Below are 16,656 nucleotides of genomic sequence, written 5' to 3' on the forward strand. Positions count from 1 at the left end.
TGATTGTCAATGTAAGCGATTATTATTATTATTATTATTATTATTATTTGGTATGAAAACACATACAGGGCACAGAGCCTTAGGGAAATAGGGAAGGGGCAGGCTGGCAATTGCCACCGAGAGAGGCACAAAGCCTTGCTACTCTTTAGGAAGGAGGGGATTAAAAGGGAAGTCGAAGATAAGAAGTGACGTAAAGAAGAAAGAAACAGCAAGATGACAGCTAGGCCACAAAGACGAATGTAAAGCAAGGCATAGAGGGCGCAAGTTAGGAACGGAACGTACACGCGGGAAAAAGAAAACACGCAGGTCGCACAAATTAAGAAAGAACGTAAAACATAAAAAAAAGACAAGACTGGCAAAAAAATTTCGTCCCTCACAAATTCACTCACAAACGAGAAACCAAGCAAGTTTTTTTTTTCTTTTTTTTTTTTAATGTAAGCAGACCGCGATGGGAGCCTGGTCGCGTCGAGAAGCACAACCACTCGGATATGGGCAATGATCAAAGGTCGCACACTGCAGGCCCAAGTAGGCTATAGTCCCTTAGTATAGCGACGTGCGCTGCGCAAGGAAAGCAGGGACACCCTAACATAAGGTGCACGCTCAAGTGTCTCTCGGGAACCGCAACAAGCACGGGGCGGACTGTCTACGCGTCCTTGCCGGTATAAACGTTCAGACACCAGGACACTGCCAACCCTTCACTTGAGCGATGGAGCTCTAGCGCAACGAGGAAAACCTCGACCACGAACACGGAGAGGAAAGGATCCTTTTGTATATATCACTCTGGTCTGGGCGCTGCTTGAGCAGGCAACCTTGAATCAACAGACGAGCATCGTCAAGCCTACAAACAAAATTTAGGAACATTCACATTCGTTGTGAGCTCACATAGGAAGCGAGTCGGTCGGCCTCTTCGTTTCCGACGGTATACCTACGTGCGAAGGTATATCCACATGCCAATGAGGGATGCTCCACGAGTTGTAATTCTACTGACAGACGACGAAGCACACAACTGGGCGGTCAGCTTCACTTCTCTGTCGTCTGCTAGGAGCAGCGCGGGACCCCGAATGGATGACAACCTTCAATGTGCTTAACTCATCTTGCACTTGCAAGATGAATTGCCCTGAAGTAGGTACGTACTTGCAACATCGATCGCTGCCAGCTCCGTAGTTGCTGACGAGGCTGGATGCGGTATGCGAAACACCCGTCGGATGCCAGTTCAATCAAAGTACCGCTTCTAGCAGTCACCAGAATTTCACTGTCTCTCTCAAATGCATCAAGTCTCATTAAAATCGGTCCAGGGATTATCCCAGAAAGACATTTCTTCGTTTTACATGTATTTGAATAGGCGGCATCTGGAGTTGGGCCCGAGCTAAAGCTTCCTTTTTCTAAGAACGGATGATTAGCGAGGCCTTTGCTACGCACACAAAATGTCGTTTAGGAGTGAGGTGTCCCTGACGTGCGCTGTATGACAAGGAAAGTGTCGCGTCTTCGGGATTGACAGCTGCCGTTCTCGGGTAAGGTTAGTTCCCTGTTATTTTTCTTTGTGTGTGTGTGTTTTCTCCTATATACGTATGTTGCGGCGCAATAAACCTGACAGTTCGTTGTCAGCGCTCGATCCGTGTTTTCCTTCCCCGTCCACTTTTCCCGCTGTCTTGCACGCCGTGCCTTCTTTGTTCATTTACCGCTCGCTTACCCGTGTTTTGATTCCTTATACATACCGATATGCGCGTTTGATGTCTGTCCTCGTGGGTGCGTTCATGCTGAAGACTAAGGCTTCAAGGAGTTCGGATACCAAGAAGTTGGGACCCACTGGTCTTACGGGGCGGGGCGGGGCGTCTTGCTTGGTGCAGGCTAACTGCTCTCGCCTCAACCCAGTCCGCACATTCGAGTTTCGGTATACTTGAACATGTTCGTCACTGTTTTACGTTCCTGTCGTTACGTTCCCGTCTCAGCAGTTAGCCCAAAGGCTATGGTGGCGGTTGCGCTGCTGAGGTAGCTGAGCTCGAGGGTTCGATTCTTAAGGAGACGGAATGCAAAGACGCCCGTGTACCGTGCCATTTGATTGAAATTGATTTATTCATTATTGAATTGGAATTTATTTATTCATCATAGATTGCAGGTTACAAAAAACAATAATATACAGAAGGAGGTCCCACAGTCAATGACTGTATCGGGACCTCCTGTTATTTATAAGTATGCTTTTTCTAAAGCAACGAGGAGCACCACATTAAAATCATATATAAATAAACATGAAAGAAAGTAAGTAATGGAGATGCACGTTTAAAGAACCTCAGGTGGTCAAAAATTCATCCAGAGCCACCCCGATATGCGGCGTGTCTCGTGCTCAGATCGTGGTTTCGACACGTAAAACCCCCTAGAACTTAATTTCGTAATTTTTCCCCTTCATCGTCTGCTTAGATAATCGAGCTAACCTACGTGTGTGATGAGGGAAAGCCTCCTCTTCGGAGCTGAAGAGTTGGCGTACACGTTTTTTTTTGCACGACGACTGTTGGACCAATAGCAGAAGCTCTGTGCACTATATAGTGGAGGCCATTGAATGAAATATGCCCATTCGCAGCAGCCTTGCAACACATGTAGAAGCTTTACGACGTATTTATAACCATCTCATTTGCACTGAAGAATACAAATGTGCAGAAGCAATTTCGGCGTAGAGTACAAGAAAAGGTTACCGAACACAAATTGAAAAAAAAAAAAAAAAACATCTATGCTCACCAGTAACATAATACAGCAGTGTGTAATTAATAAAACATACGCTCCTTCAATATCGTTTAATGGAAAACAGTTTCTGGCCGTCTTCACTTCGAGCAGTATTCAAAGTTCTTGTCCTAGAAAAACGAATGAGTCACTTGCCATAAGTGTTTATCATCATCATCATCATCAGCCTGGTTATGCCCACTGCAGGGCAAAGGCCTCTCTCATACTTCTCCAACTACCCCGGTCATGTACTAATTGTGGCCATGTTGTCCCTGCAAACTTCTTAATCTCATCCGCCCACCTAACTTTCTGCCGCCCTCTACTACGCTTCCCTTCCCTCGGAATCCAGTCCGTAACCCTTAATGACCATCGGTTATCTTCCCTCCTCATTACGTGTCCTGCCCATGCCCATTTCTTTTTCTTGATTTCAACTAAGATGTCATTAACTCGCGTTTGTTCCCTCACCCAATCTGCTCTTTTCTTATCCCTTAACGTTACACCTATCATTCTTCTTTCCATAGCTCGTTGTGTCTTCCTTAATTTAAGTAGAATCCTTTTCGTAAGCCTCCAGGTTTCTGCCCCGTACGTGAGTACTGGTAAGACACAGCTGTTATAAACTTTTCTCTTGAGGGATAATGGCAACCTGCTGTTCATGATCTGAGAATGCCTGCCAAACGCACCCCAGCCCGTTCTTATTCTTCTGATTATTTCAGTCTCATGATCCGGATCCGCAGTCACTACCTGTCCTAAGTAGATGTATTCCCTTACCACTTCCAGTGCGTCACTACCTATTGTAAACTGCTGTTCCCTTCCTAGACTGTTAAACATTACTTTAGTTTTCTGCAGATTAATTTTTAGACCCACCCTTCGGCTTTGCCTCTCCAGGTCAGTGAGCATGCATTGCAGTTGGAGGTGCAGCGGTGGCGTAGAGGTAGAACACCCGTCTCGCGTGCAAGAGGTGTTTATAATAAATGGTAAATTCAAAGTTTCGTTACTTGCAGTCCTGGTATAATAAGTTGGTATAATAAGTCTATATTAATTTTCCCTTTCGTAATAGACATACCTATAAGTAATGAGTGACTTCGCCATGTGATATTAACTTAAGCAGCGACTTTCGTTTCTGATAGTAATGGAAATGGAAGTGCATGACGGTTGGGAAAAATTGGAAAGGGATTTCAGAATATAATTGCACGCAATGCTGCGTTCTGCACTCTGATTATTGGATCTAAAGTATTGAGTGTAGAAGGCAGCGACTCACAGCAGTATGTAAGGTTACAGTGAAGATTGCGAAATAATTTTCTGCAACAGAATATTAAAGCATGCTCTTGCCTTAAAAAGGCCACAACACGCCGAAGCAAGCTCAGAACACGAGTCAGAATACGTCGTCTCAAGTTCAGTTTTTTGTCTTAACGTGATGCCCAATTATCTAATTGTTTACACTTGTTTGTCAAAACTGATATCGCCAAGGCAAATTCAGAGCAAGTTCATACCTTTTCTGGGCCAAAAAACGCATATATTTTGTTTTCACATTATTTACTTAGTTGACTGACCCTAAACTAACTTCACATGCAGGAGAGTTCATCGTTTCCAGAGCAGATCCCTTTCGTCTTTATTTGGCACGTTAAACTGCACACGTACTCTACATTTTTCGAATCCAGATATAGCGTGCAAAAATTGGCAAGTTTTGCACGCTTAGTAATGTGGAAAGTTGGGCTAGTTGGTGATTAATCATCATACCTTGCTGGTTAAGCAATGCACTGACACGGACACAGTGAAGACACACAAGACGACACTAGCTGCACTCGCAACTATGTTATTTCAGAACACATACTTCATATTTATATACCTGCGCACCCTCAGGCGTCAAAGATAATCAAGGCAAGATTAAAGGCATTTTTTTAAATCATTTGCTCGCGCATACTCGGGCGTCAAAGATATGACACCTATCTATCATGTTGTGCAATCCTAACGCATTTGTTGCACCCCTAACAAACATTCTTATTACAATTTTTCCTTCCTTTAGTGTTCTTCCAAAAAGGCGACCTCACCATGGCTTAGATGTACAGATGGCTGACTGATACAACCCTCTCCCCTCTTGTGAATGTGAAAGGCTTCGATTATTTCCCTGGTCAGCTGATCCTTATGGTGCGATAAAACTGTAGTATCATTCTCTTGCCCGGAAAAAAAAAAAAAAAAGCTCATTCCCCCATTAAAGGGCACTGCTCACAACATGGACTACCCGCTTTACAATGATACTACAGTTTTATCACACCATAAGGATCAGCTCACCAGGGAAATAATCGAAGCCTTTCACAATCATAAGAGGGGAGAGGGTTGTATCAGCCAGCCATCTGTACATCTAAGCCATGGTGATGGTGCCTTTTTGGAAGAACACCAAAGGAAGAAAAACTGTGATAATTTTTTTGTTAGGGGTGCAACAAATACGTTAGGATTGCACACCATGATAGATAGGTGCCATATCTTTCACGCCCGAGTATGCGAGGGCAAATGATTTCTTTTTAAAATGCCTTTAATCTTGCCTTGATTATCTTTGACGCCTGAGGGTGCGCAGGTATATTAATATGAAGTATGTGTTCTGAAGTAACATGGTTGCGAGTGCAGCGAGTGTCGTCTTTTGTGTCTTCACTGTGTCCGTGTCAGTTCGTTGCTTCACCTGCAAGGTATGATGCTTTGCACGCTCAATTCGTTGCGAAATAACTTGGGAGTTAAATGGCCTTAATCCCCGCGCCGCAGTGGCTTATGCCGAGCTGCATATACACCGCTCGAAATCTCGTCTTGCGTGTCCGTGTCTTTCCGTCGCCGCTTACTTTCTAACGTTTCATCAGCTCGGCTCAAAAAAAAAAAAAAAAGTGACTCCCGGAAGCCAGAACGCGGCACGAATCACGCCAAAGACGCTCGATGCGCGCCGCACCCCAGCGCCTTCTATGCTCGCTTGCTCGTGAACATTTGCACGGGCCGCTGGCGACGACAGCGACGATGCAGGCGCGGGCCCCTATTTGCCTACGTTCGTTTTATCTTTTACTTGTTTTGCTTTCCCCTTCCGCGTGGAAGCGTCCGAGGAGGAAGTGTGGCGTGCACGAAGACACCTTCGCCGCGCGCGCACTCGAGCGAAGGAGCCGGGCTTCGCACGTGCTAAAAATTGCATTGCACGTTGAGTGAAAGGTCGACGACGTTCTCGTAAGGCGCGCGCCGTCGCTGCGTCCGCACCAGAGGGTAGTCGTTCGAACTGTTCCCCGGGTCTGTATAACACCTTTGGTCGCATGTTTTTACTTCTTCCTCCTTCCCTCATACGTTTTCATTCCTTCCTTTTTTTTCCTCTTCTAACGGACAGCATGATTAAATATTACTAAAGCTCCTTGTTAAGGAGTTGTAACAGCAGTAAGGACGTAGTCTCCTCATTAGGGAGTAACGAAACTCCGCATTGTAGACTTTTTGTGAAGGGCAACATGATCCGATACTACCGAAGTTCCCTATTAAGGGAGTTGTGAGCAGTAGTCGAACAAGGAATGTCGCTGAAGCCATTGTTTCGACAAAGGGACTCGTCTTCGTCAAGGCATGGCAACCGCTTTTCTTAGCAGCGTTATTACGTAGGCGTAGCTCACTCCCCCTTCGTGCGCCCTCACCGGAAGAGAATAAGCCTGTGCGTAGTGTGTTGAGTAACTGAAACGGAAGTATTCAAAAGTACCCGTTGAAGGTGCGGGAAACAGTGAGCTAAGCGTACATAAAAACGCTACTAAGAAAACCATCTGCTGCCCTGGCGAAGGCATTTAAGACCCCTTGTCGAAACGGTTAATTGCTTCAGCGACATACTTGTTTGACTTCTGCTCAGCATTTTAAGCCTCCATCTTACTGTGAACTTCGGTTTTGTGCGGACTATTAAGGAGTCGTAATAGTGTGGACAGAAACTTAGTCTCCTTATTAGGGAGCAAGGAAGCTCCCTGTTGGCTACTAACGGCAGATCCAGAGTTCGAGCTTCGGAAACGCAGTAGACACGAGAATATTGCATATAACTCCATTAGGAAGTCATATATAGTGTGAGTACGGGGTCGGCCTGTCTTCAAAAACTCGTGTAACTTTGGATTTTGTACCTGCTGTTACTTGTACTCTTAATTATTCGGAGAGATTTAGCTACAATATAGGAGGGGGGGGGGGGGTCGCTAGAACTCCCTGTCAATTCGGGAGCCCGCCCGTATACTTGCGTAATCCTAAATTTAGCTTTCCACCGGATTAAAAAAAAAAAAAAAAAAAAAATCCGCGTGTTGATAAAATTGCATAAACAGGCCTGGAGTGTGGCCTGATGCCGGTGACCAGAACCGGTAACACACTCCCTCACCAGAGCAGGATTGGCCACCCTGGTGCAGTACTTGGCCACAACCTCCTATATGAACACAACAAGGTGATAGAGAAATGTGCGGAATATAACCAACCATTATATATAGCTTTCATTGATTACGAGAAAGCGTTTGATTCAGTCGAAACCTCAGCAGTCATGGAGGCATTGCGGAATCAGGGTGTAGACGAACCGTATGTAAAAATACTGAAAGATATCTATAGCGGCTCCACAGCCACTGTACTCCTGCATAAAGAAAGCAACAAAATCCCAATAAAGAAAGGCGTCAGGCAGGGAGATACGATCTCTCCAATGCTATTCACAGCGTGTTTACAGGAGGTATTCAGAGACCTGGATTGGGAAGAATTGGGGATAAGAGTAAATGGAGAATACCTTAGTAACTTGCGCTTCGCTGATGATATTGCCTTGCTTAGTAACTCAGGGGACCAACTGCAATGCATGCTCACTGATCTGGAGAGGCAGAGCAGAAGGGTGGGACTAAAAATGAATCTGCAGAAAACTAAAGTAATGTTTAACAGTCTCGGAAGGGAACAGCAGTTTACGATAGGTAGCGAGGCACTGGAAGTGGTAAGAGAATACATCTACTTAGGACAGGTAGTGACTGCTGATCCAGATCATGAGAGTGAAATAATCAGAAGAATAAGAATGGGCTGGGGTGCGTTTGGCAGGCATTCGCAGATCATGAACAGCAGGTTGCCATTATCCCTCAAGAGAAAAGTGTATAACAGCTGTGTCTTACCAGTACTCACGTACGGGGCAGAAACCTGGAGGCTTACGAAAAGGGTTCTACTTAAATTGAGGACGACGCAACGAGCTATGGAAAGAAAAATGATAGGTGTAACGTTAAGGGATAAGAAAAGAGCAGATTGGGTGAGGGAACAAACGCGCGTTAATGACATCTTAGTTGAAATCAAGAAAAAGAAATGGGCATGGGCAGGACATGTAATGAGGAGGGAAGATAACCGATGGTCATTAAGGGTTACGGACTGGATTCCGAGGGAAGGGAAGCGTAGCAGGGGGCGACAGAAAGTTAGGTGGGCAGATGAGATTAGGAAGTTTGGAGGGTCAACATGGCCACAATTAGTACATGACCGGGGTAGTTGGAGAAGTATGGGAGAGGCCTTTGCCCTGCAGTGGGCGTAATCAGGCTGATGATGATGATGATGATGAAATTTAGCTTTCTACTGTCGCTGAAATTCACAACTGGGTCTCTATGCTGATAGATTTAGCAAAATCCTTACTAGGAATCCCATAGTTGGCCATATACTAAACTTGACCGACTGCGGCGGATCAGTGGCTGTCCCGTTCTGCTGCGGCACACAAGGTCGCGGGTGCGACTGTTCGCCGCGACGGCAGCATTCCGGCGGGTTTGGAACGCGAGAACGCTCGTGTATACCGTGCTTTGGTGCAAGTAAAGAAAAAAAGGAGAGGCTGTCAAGTTAAACCAGAGCCCTCTCTCACAGTTCCTGTACTCTAAATATAGAGCTAGTGGACTGACAACTGTTTCTTTTGTTCTGTTTTTTCGAATACCCACTATGGGGGATTGGCCAAGAAATGGGTGGATTATTGCGAGTTGGAAATTAAATTTTCAGGACTGCTATTGAGCGCAGGGGGCTGTGTAAAGGTGAAATAATACGTGTTGAAGAGCGGCAGCAGATTTTTGCGATCTCGCACAATCACAACGGAAATTCAAGCGTCCGAGCAGTTGCAACAAGAAACGGTTGCCTGTGATTAAAGTAGACTTAAAAAAAAAGAAGTTTCCGTATACATGGCAACTCAGTTTAAAACGCTTTCTAGCACTTGTTAAGAAATTATTGCAATTCACGCAAATTTTACAATATTTCCCATAAATAACATGGTCTTACCTTTCCTCCCACTAATGTTTGCTAAATTTGATCTCAGTCACAAAAGTTCTGCGTTGTCAAATCCCGGCCGCGGTGGCCGCCGCATTTCGACAGGGGTCGAAGTGCAAAAGCGCCCGTGTTAATTAATCCGGAGTGTACCACACTACGGCGTGCACCTCTTAATCAAATCGTGGTTTTGGCACGTAGAAAACCCCAGAATTCAATTCAGTCGCCGCAGTTCTTGCACGATGCGGAATTAGTCTCTACAGGGGAACAGCGCGAAAAGTCGAAGGACATGAAAGGGAACACAAACCAGTGCTGGTGTGTGTGTGTGTTCCCCTTGTCCTTCGTCTTTTTGCGCCGTTCCCCTGTAGAGTATGTACCGACTAGGCCAAGCCGCCACGGTGTTAGTCTCATTTGATTATTTTTAGTCTCATTTGATATATGATGTCTCGTGGCAAATCCTCCCGAAAAAAAAAAAATTGAGTCACTTGAGTATCCTTACGTGATTTTCATGCGGGAGCATTACGACTGCTCCAAGTTATCACCTTAAATTCAAACTCTACCTTAATCCATCTTAATCTGCCTTGCTCTAATACTTAGAAACCTTAATCCACTTTAGTTCACCTTAATCCACGCTGATGATGATCTTTCCTGCCATTCGTTACGGACAATGCCGGCTTTCTGCCTCGCGGGACATGTAATGCTTTCGCATTAAAAAAAAAATTTTTTTTAGATGAAACTGCCTAGATGCATCGACGTACGTCTTTCACGCGTCTCGTTGTTTCTTCCCTTATTTGTTTTTTGACATTTTCGTGTATCCTCTCTGTCCTTGCAGGCGTCCCTTGTGTACAGCAAGCGCTACGATAGGGACACCATCAAGCGCACTCTCCGGGCCGTCCTCATCTCCTCCTTCTTCCTGAGCTTCAACGCGTTCGCCTTCATCGCTGTCTTCTGCTCGCTCAGGTGTGTGAACCTTGATCGGGGCTGCGAAGCTCGCGAAAGACAAAATGCTCGCCCGCTTTCTGCCCATCCTCGGGCGAGTGGATCGCATGCTACTTTTGCCGGGGGCTTTGGGGACCCGTATGTACAGAAAGAGAAAGAGAGAAAGAGGCATACTTGAGCAATTCGTTCGGTTCTGAACGCATTCACTGCGACAGCGGCATTCTCATATGCACTGAACTGCGCCACTTTGTTCTTGCTTGCTTGCCTGTTCCTTATACAATTGCACTCAACCACTAAGGGAAACTGGCCAAGAAGTCTGCGGTTAGGGGTCGAAGAATAACGTAAAAATTTAAAGTAAGGATTCTTAACAAAAATGCGAAATAATATTGGTTTCTTTGTGTGTTGAGAGAATATTAAGCTGGTAGCTGTAAAATACCTTTATGTTTGTATTATAGAAAGAAGGGTGTTCTTGGTTTTCTGTCCATACAGAAAAGCAACTGTCAGCGAATCTTGGCGTTTTAAACAAATTATTCCCGATTAGGGCGATCGATGACAAACAGACGGAACAAGAAGCTCTGTTAATTTGGTCCCCCCACCCCCCTCAGGTTACTTTAACGATCTACTTTTAGCGACGTCTTAAACAACAACTGCGGCTATCTTTTTAAGTCATGTCGTTTACGCTTACGAATAGTGCTCAAACGAAAACTCCAACATACGCGCGCCGCCGCAACTGAGTTTACAGAACACATACACACCTGTATGTATGCACCCCCCTTCGAGACTCATTCCCTAGCACTGCTTCACAAATCAACTGGTTTCTGAAATCACCATGGGGCATCTCAGTAAGCGGGTCAAGTGCATCAAGTGAGTCAAGGAATCAACTGGCTAGTGCAGCTTCGGGTTCATGTCAATTAAGTAGACTTAGATAGCGTTGAAATGATTCTGCAGCCCTCCACGATGCTTCCTCACATTGCCCTATTGTTGGTTTGGGGCGCTGGAATGAATGAATGAATGAATGAATCATCCTCATTGTTCCATTCTGCGTTGATTTTTGCCTAAATGCGAGCACAGTGTCAAAGCTGCAGTTGCTGCAGTGGTAAGTGCAGCAGCGCGTTCACCTGTGAGACTTCTCATCTATACATATTGTGGTCTGTCTTTGTTGTTCGCACGCTTGTCCAACGCAGGAAGCTGGTGGGCCGGTTCAATTTCCTGAATGCGTCCTACCTGCCGGGTTTCTTGGCGAGCCTCATGGCCATCCTGCTCGAGCGAAAGAGCAGGTGAGACTTGGATGCATGCACTTCCCCAAAGTTGAAAATCACGCTGTGTTAAAAAAAAAAAAAAAAAAAAAGGGCTTACACGTATGTGATAGGACGCTCAAACACTTCTGGTCTTGTGCGATGACGTGTCCCTTAGGGCGTCTATAGTCCGGAATACAGCGGTCCACTTCAATGACTGTAGCTGTCCACAACTTTAATGCTGATTATTGCGCGCCTTTTCGCGTATTTCTTTATATCGTCGGCCATTTTGTCTGCCCGTCGTCGTCTATGTTTAGTAGCTGTGCACCGGCGCAGTTTTCTCTTCGCCTGCTCGTGCTTCTCTTCGCCGATGTCCGTGGCGCCAAGCTCGGGCGTGCACGGTCAGTGTGAAACGCTAATTAAGAACATGTATACTATACAAAACGACTCCTTTTTATGCGATGTGCGTTGTAGTTTCTATCGCTGTATGGCAGGGTTCTTTATTTGTGCGAACTTTCTTTTCCGACGGACACGCGGCCATCAGGGATCACGAGTGTCCGAGATATAGTCGCGCTGCTCTAAGCAGCGTAGACCCGCGGGGGCACAGTTAATTTTTTTCTTCAGCGGCTGGACAGTTTCCCATGGCCAGCGTCAGCGGCTGCAGCTACCGTTGGATCGAGGGTACTGTTCTCGGCCTAATGCTAAAAACAACGAAAACTTTAGAGTTCCTGCGTGCCGCCGGACTGGACGAGTGGCACTTTAGTGGGCAAAGTGGAGATTTGGGCGTGTCGGTTGCGCATTGCGAAATGCCTTTTGTGCTAAAAGACTCGGACAAAGAAAGAGGGGTACAAGACACGTGAAACAGTGATGTAGCCAGCTGGGGTGGCACACCGGGCACCGTGTCCCTCCCTGCCTCCCAAAATTTCTGCGTGCTAGTATGGGGCCTTCCCAGCCGGTCCACGGTGAAGTGGATGACCCCCTTCCCCCCCCTCCCCCCCGCCTCCTTCACCGAAAAATAATTTCTGGCTGCGCCACATTCGGGCAGCGCTCCGTGTCTCATGTATACCACCTTTATTTAACCGCATGTTCTCGTTAACACCCCCCCCCCAAAAAAAAATTAAAATAAAAAAATTGCAAGGCTTTAGTCGGGTCGTTGTGTAACGTTGACACGCACCCACTCTGTTCTTTCTCCTCAGGTTCATTCGTCACATTACTTTATCTTCCCCTTCTCTCTTCTCTTCCCCAGTGTAGAGTAGCAGGCTATAGCAGGCACGAGCTCAGAACGGCCTCTGCCTTTCCAAAAATTAAAAAAAGATGCAACTAAACTCTCTTCCCTTTTCCGTTTCAGGAGGCAAGCGCTTGCAATATACGTCTGCAACATTGTGAGTATAGCAACTTCTTGGAAACATGTTTGTTTTAATTATATTCAGTTTTGTTCCACTAAATTTATTTCGCGACGGAAAGATGCGTATAACTTCGGCAAGATTGTTTGCGAGTCAAACGAAAATCCTCAAGTAATATTTTTTTTTTTTTTTTTGCTTAAATGACCCCGTGTTTGGGCGCTAGTTCCATATTCCAACATCTCTTGTGTGCAATCAAAGTGTATTTTGTACGCGCATACTTCTCCCATTATTATTATTATTATTATTATTTTTTTTTTTTTTACTGGAGTGTGCCTCAGAGGCACGCAACTAGAAGTATTCTGCTTCCGGCACTTATATATGCGCATGGTTATTCAGTTAAATCTCGCACATCCCGCTCCTGTAGCCTCCTCAACGGCTATACAAGGTTCCTTGCTGCGGCGAGCTATAGCTTAGAGGGCGACCCGTTCTCACGCCTCTGCCGGTGTTACACGCAGGCCTCGGAGACCATTTTCCGCATGAGGGTCTCCCGCAACGAGATCCGACCGATCAAGCATGGCGAGGTGAGTGTGGATCGTCGCCTGCGTCGGGCCTCTTTATTTACCCTGCATGCTGGCGTTTGTGTGTGTGTGTACGTGTGTATATGTGTCACCGTAATTTTCGAGAGGTCAGATTAGGCAACAAACGTGTTGCGCAACACAAGGAAGGAGGAAATGAGGGAAGCTGAACATTTCGGCGCCCTGCAACAACGCGCGATTGCGATGGACGCGGATTTGGAGCGACGCGGGTCAACGGCGACATACCGCCGGGGGCGTTCGTCGGAGGGCTGCGGTGTCCTGCTGCTGAGCGCGGCGAGGTCGCGCGTTCGATTCGTGCATGCCGTGGTGGCCGCATCTCGGTGGAATTATAGTGCGAAAGCTATCATGTTGTTTCTGTATAGCACTTCTTTCTGAGAGCGAGAGAGAGAGAGAGGCAAAGGAAAGACAGGGAGGTTAACCAGAGATTATCTCCGGTTGGCTACCCTAGCTGTACCGGGGAAGGGGCAAGGAGATGCGATAGGCGAGATAGAGAAAAGGAATTGAAAAAAAAAAACCATTACCACACACATGCACACGATACAGAACTGTTTCTATGGGCACTGTCACGCATTCTGCGAAGGCTTTCCTAGTGTTACTCAGTATCACCGTCCATTCCTACGTCACACAGTGTGCAGTGAGCGAGTTCGCAAGCGGTGTTAGCCTCGCAGAGTGACGTCATCGCGCCGCCCCTAATACTTGTGCCATGTGTATAAAAGCGGATGACAATGAAACCATATGTTACGTGGAGATGAATAATGTAACCATCAAAGGCCACATTGTCGACGAAGTTTAGCAGAATTTCCTTTGAATGTACATCCTTGAATGTACGTCGGTCAGCAAGGGGAAGAAAATGTTATCGCTGTTGCACCCCTTCCCCTCCTTTCCCCTACCTCCTATGTAGCATTCCTCATAGCCCCACAAGCGCTCTCCTCTCAGTGTGGCTTTCGGATGTTAAACCCTATGAACCCATCAATGAAAACCCCCGCTTTCGTACGTTACGCCCAAGTACATCCCTATCTTACGCATATATAGCTGGAACGCATCCACGACGGCTGGACGGCGTAGATGAAAATTTTATGAAGAAAATCTTAGATCAGGGCTACAGGGTCCATTTGATTCAAACTCAACATTGCGTTTCGTCTCTCGGTTGCCTTTCTGTTCGGTTTCTCACCTCGCTACAAATGCACTGATCTCGCGTCAAGTCCGACGTGGAAAGATAACTGTAGCCCGCTCGCACACCTCGCAAATATTTCTTGTGCACGTAAGCCCATTAACTAAGACCATTAGGTAATCATTCCACGTCGACGTCACTTGCGTGCGTAAGATTGACGCACTATTCCGAAGTTTTCACTCAACGAGCGCGTCGCGCATTTCTATCAAAACACGCAAACGCCGCCCAGCAAAAACCATTAAACGACCATTTAGTCGTCTCGAGACGCCTGAATTGTCGTCAGTGATGCGACCTGATGATTGAGTGAACTCGTGCGAGGGTGCGAGCAAGTGTGAAAGAAACGTAACTGTATCTCTCTTAACTACCGAAGTGTATGAGCAATTGCTTTGAACACGTGACTTTTTTTTTTTAATGTCGCTTTGTTTCGACGTTTGTCCGCGGGTTCCCTCCCCTCTTTCGAACTTATCGCGTCAGCGACCAGTTTTCTTGCGTCACATGCGCATTCCCGGTCACTTACCTGACGTGCGATGCCCACTCGAGATTGAAGAGACGGGCACATATGGCCTGCGTGTATAATGATCCACGACTGTGGGCAGGCCATTAATGACTACAAAAAAAAAAAAACAGCCTTTCTGGTTTTTTCGTTGCCCTCTGACATGTCTCGGTACATAGGAAAAAGAGTATAGAGGGTATGGCGAGGAAAAGATCGCGTGATGCCGGCACCATTTCGTAACTTCCCTTCTGGCGACCACTCGGGAGGCAGCGGAGGAAGCAGCTTCACGGCGCGTCATTACGACGTTGTTGCGCTCTTCTGGACTGAAGAGCCCAGAAGCGTGGCTACTTTTGAACAGGATTACACAGAGTTTTGTGTCAGGGCGTGCTACCGTTCGTTAGAAACGATATTCGCCCATTGGAAGAGCTCTTCTTTCTTTCTTCTTTTTTTGCTCCCGGCGTTCCGGTGCGTGTTTGTTGCGCCAGAACCTCATTTACATTGCGTGGAAGTCGTTTTGGTTTTGTTGCGCGGACCTTTAATCTACACACCAAAAATGTTAAATTTCTAATAATTTTTCTGGCAAATGAACCCCACGAATTCGAATAGATAAACCAGGATCCTTTTTTTTTTGTTTTAAAGTTGAGCATATCTATTTGTGAACACTACCTTTTATGGGGTGTTATCGGAACTTTCGGAAGTTTGTGTGCTGCAGAAAACAGGGGGGGGGGGGGGGGGGGTGAACAAGAAAAAGAAATGCAGTTTTGTAATCTGCGTGTATATGTAGCATAAATGAAGGACATGTTTATTCAACGGTGTATACCAGCGCCTAGCCTGATCAAGCTTTCGTTTATGCCCGAGCCGCTTAGTAGACGTTACCATCCCCCCTCCCCAACTCTTTTTTCCCGGCTGCCAACCTTCGAAGTCGAAAGATCACTGCGACGCAACTTCACCTTAGGTCATTGTCGCTCAGAGCGCTGGCTATCACTGTCCCAAATTTAACACCGACGCCACAGGCAGAAAAGTACGAAAATATATAGTCAAAAGTCAGCCGGTGACACAATGTGCGACGTTGCTATTTAGAGGAGCCCTTCAATAAACGATGTTTTGATTTTGCGAATGACAGTAGATAATGTGTTGTCCTTGAAGCAACAGAAAGGGTAGCAAGGGCAATGAAACGCAGTGGAATGCAGCAGAGGAATAGGCGGTATGATGAGATCAGGAAGATTGCGGACAGGAGGGCTTCGGATGACTCAGGGCAGAGATCGCTAGGAGAGCTCTTCGTCCCTGCGGTGTTCTTAAACAGACAGGTGACCTAATCATAGTGGGTGGGTGGGTGGGGGGCGAGGGGCATGTCTATTTGGCTGATCTTTCCAGGCGTAGAGACGGACTCTTGCGGCGCTTGCGCAAGTCCATATCTATTACATCTCGCCGTCCGTGTCGCGCGCCCAGGTCATCCTGTTCAGCGTCGCGTCCGCGCTGTTCCTGTACGTGATCCGGCGCAGCGGCTTCTCCAACGACCCGGTGAGCCGGGCCTTCCAGTTCATCGTGGGTCGCGAGGAAGTGCTGGCGTCCGGCGGCGGCAGTTCGTGCTCCCACACGCCCAGCTCGTCGGGCGGCTCGCCCACCCCTCCCATCCTGCGCGCGGGGGTGGACAGCCCCCCCGGGGACCTGGCCGGCCGCGGCGAGGCCGAGGAGAAGGCCAGGCAGCTCGTCGACTACGCGTCTCGGCTGCTCGACGACCAAGGGCCGGGCATGCAGAAGAGGCTCGCCGCGCTGGGGCTGAACGCCAGGCACTGGTCCTGCGGTCACAAGCGCGGATGCGTGGCGCACGTCTTTCAGGTGGGCCACGTGTTCTGGTTGCTCGCGCGAAGGGCAGGGGTTGTTAAAGGCGCGTGTACTTGGGGGGGAGGGGGGGTTGCTATGAACGCTGCAGAGATATGCCCCG

General features: G+C 47.1%; 1 protein-coding gene across 2 annotated transcripts in view; it reads left to right on the forward strand.

Annotated features, from left to right (window-relative positions):
• LOC126522868 (transmembrane protein 135-like) overlaps positions 1–16,656 on the forward strand; it is a 69,902-nt gene that overhangs the window by 37,619 nt on the left and 15,627 nt on the right. For both annotated transcript variants that reach the window (XM_050171709.3, XM_055066600.2), the window contains exons 2-6: positions 9,767–9,894; positions 11,058–11,150; positions 12,457–12,490; positions 12,967–13,032; positions 16,161–16,550. In XM_050171709.3, coding sequence (XP_050027666.1) covers positions 9,767–9,894; positions 11,058–11,150; positions 12,457–12,490; positions 12,967–13,032; positions 16,161–16,550 — 711 coding nt within the window. The remainder of the gene's footprint in view (positions 1–9,766; positions 9,895–11,057; positions 11,151–12,456; positions 12,491–12,966; positions 13,033–16,160; positions 16,551–16,656) is intronic.

This window comes from Dermacentor andersoni, chromosome 6 (genome assembly GCF_023375885.2).
Source record: "Dermacentor andersoni chromosome 6, qqDerAnde1_hic_scaffold, whole genome shotgun sequence".
NCBI classification, from domain to species: domain Eukaryota; kingdom Metazoa; phylum Arthropoda; class Arachnida; order Ixodida; family Ixodidae; genus Dermacentor; species Dermacentor andersoni.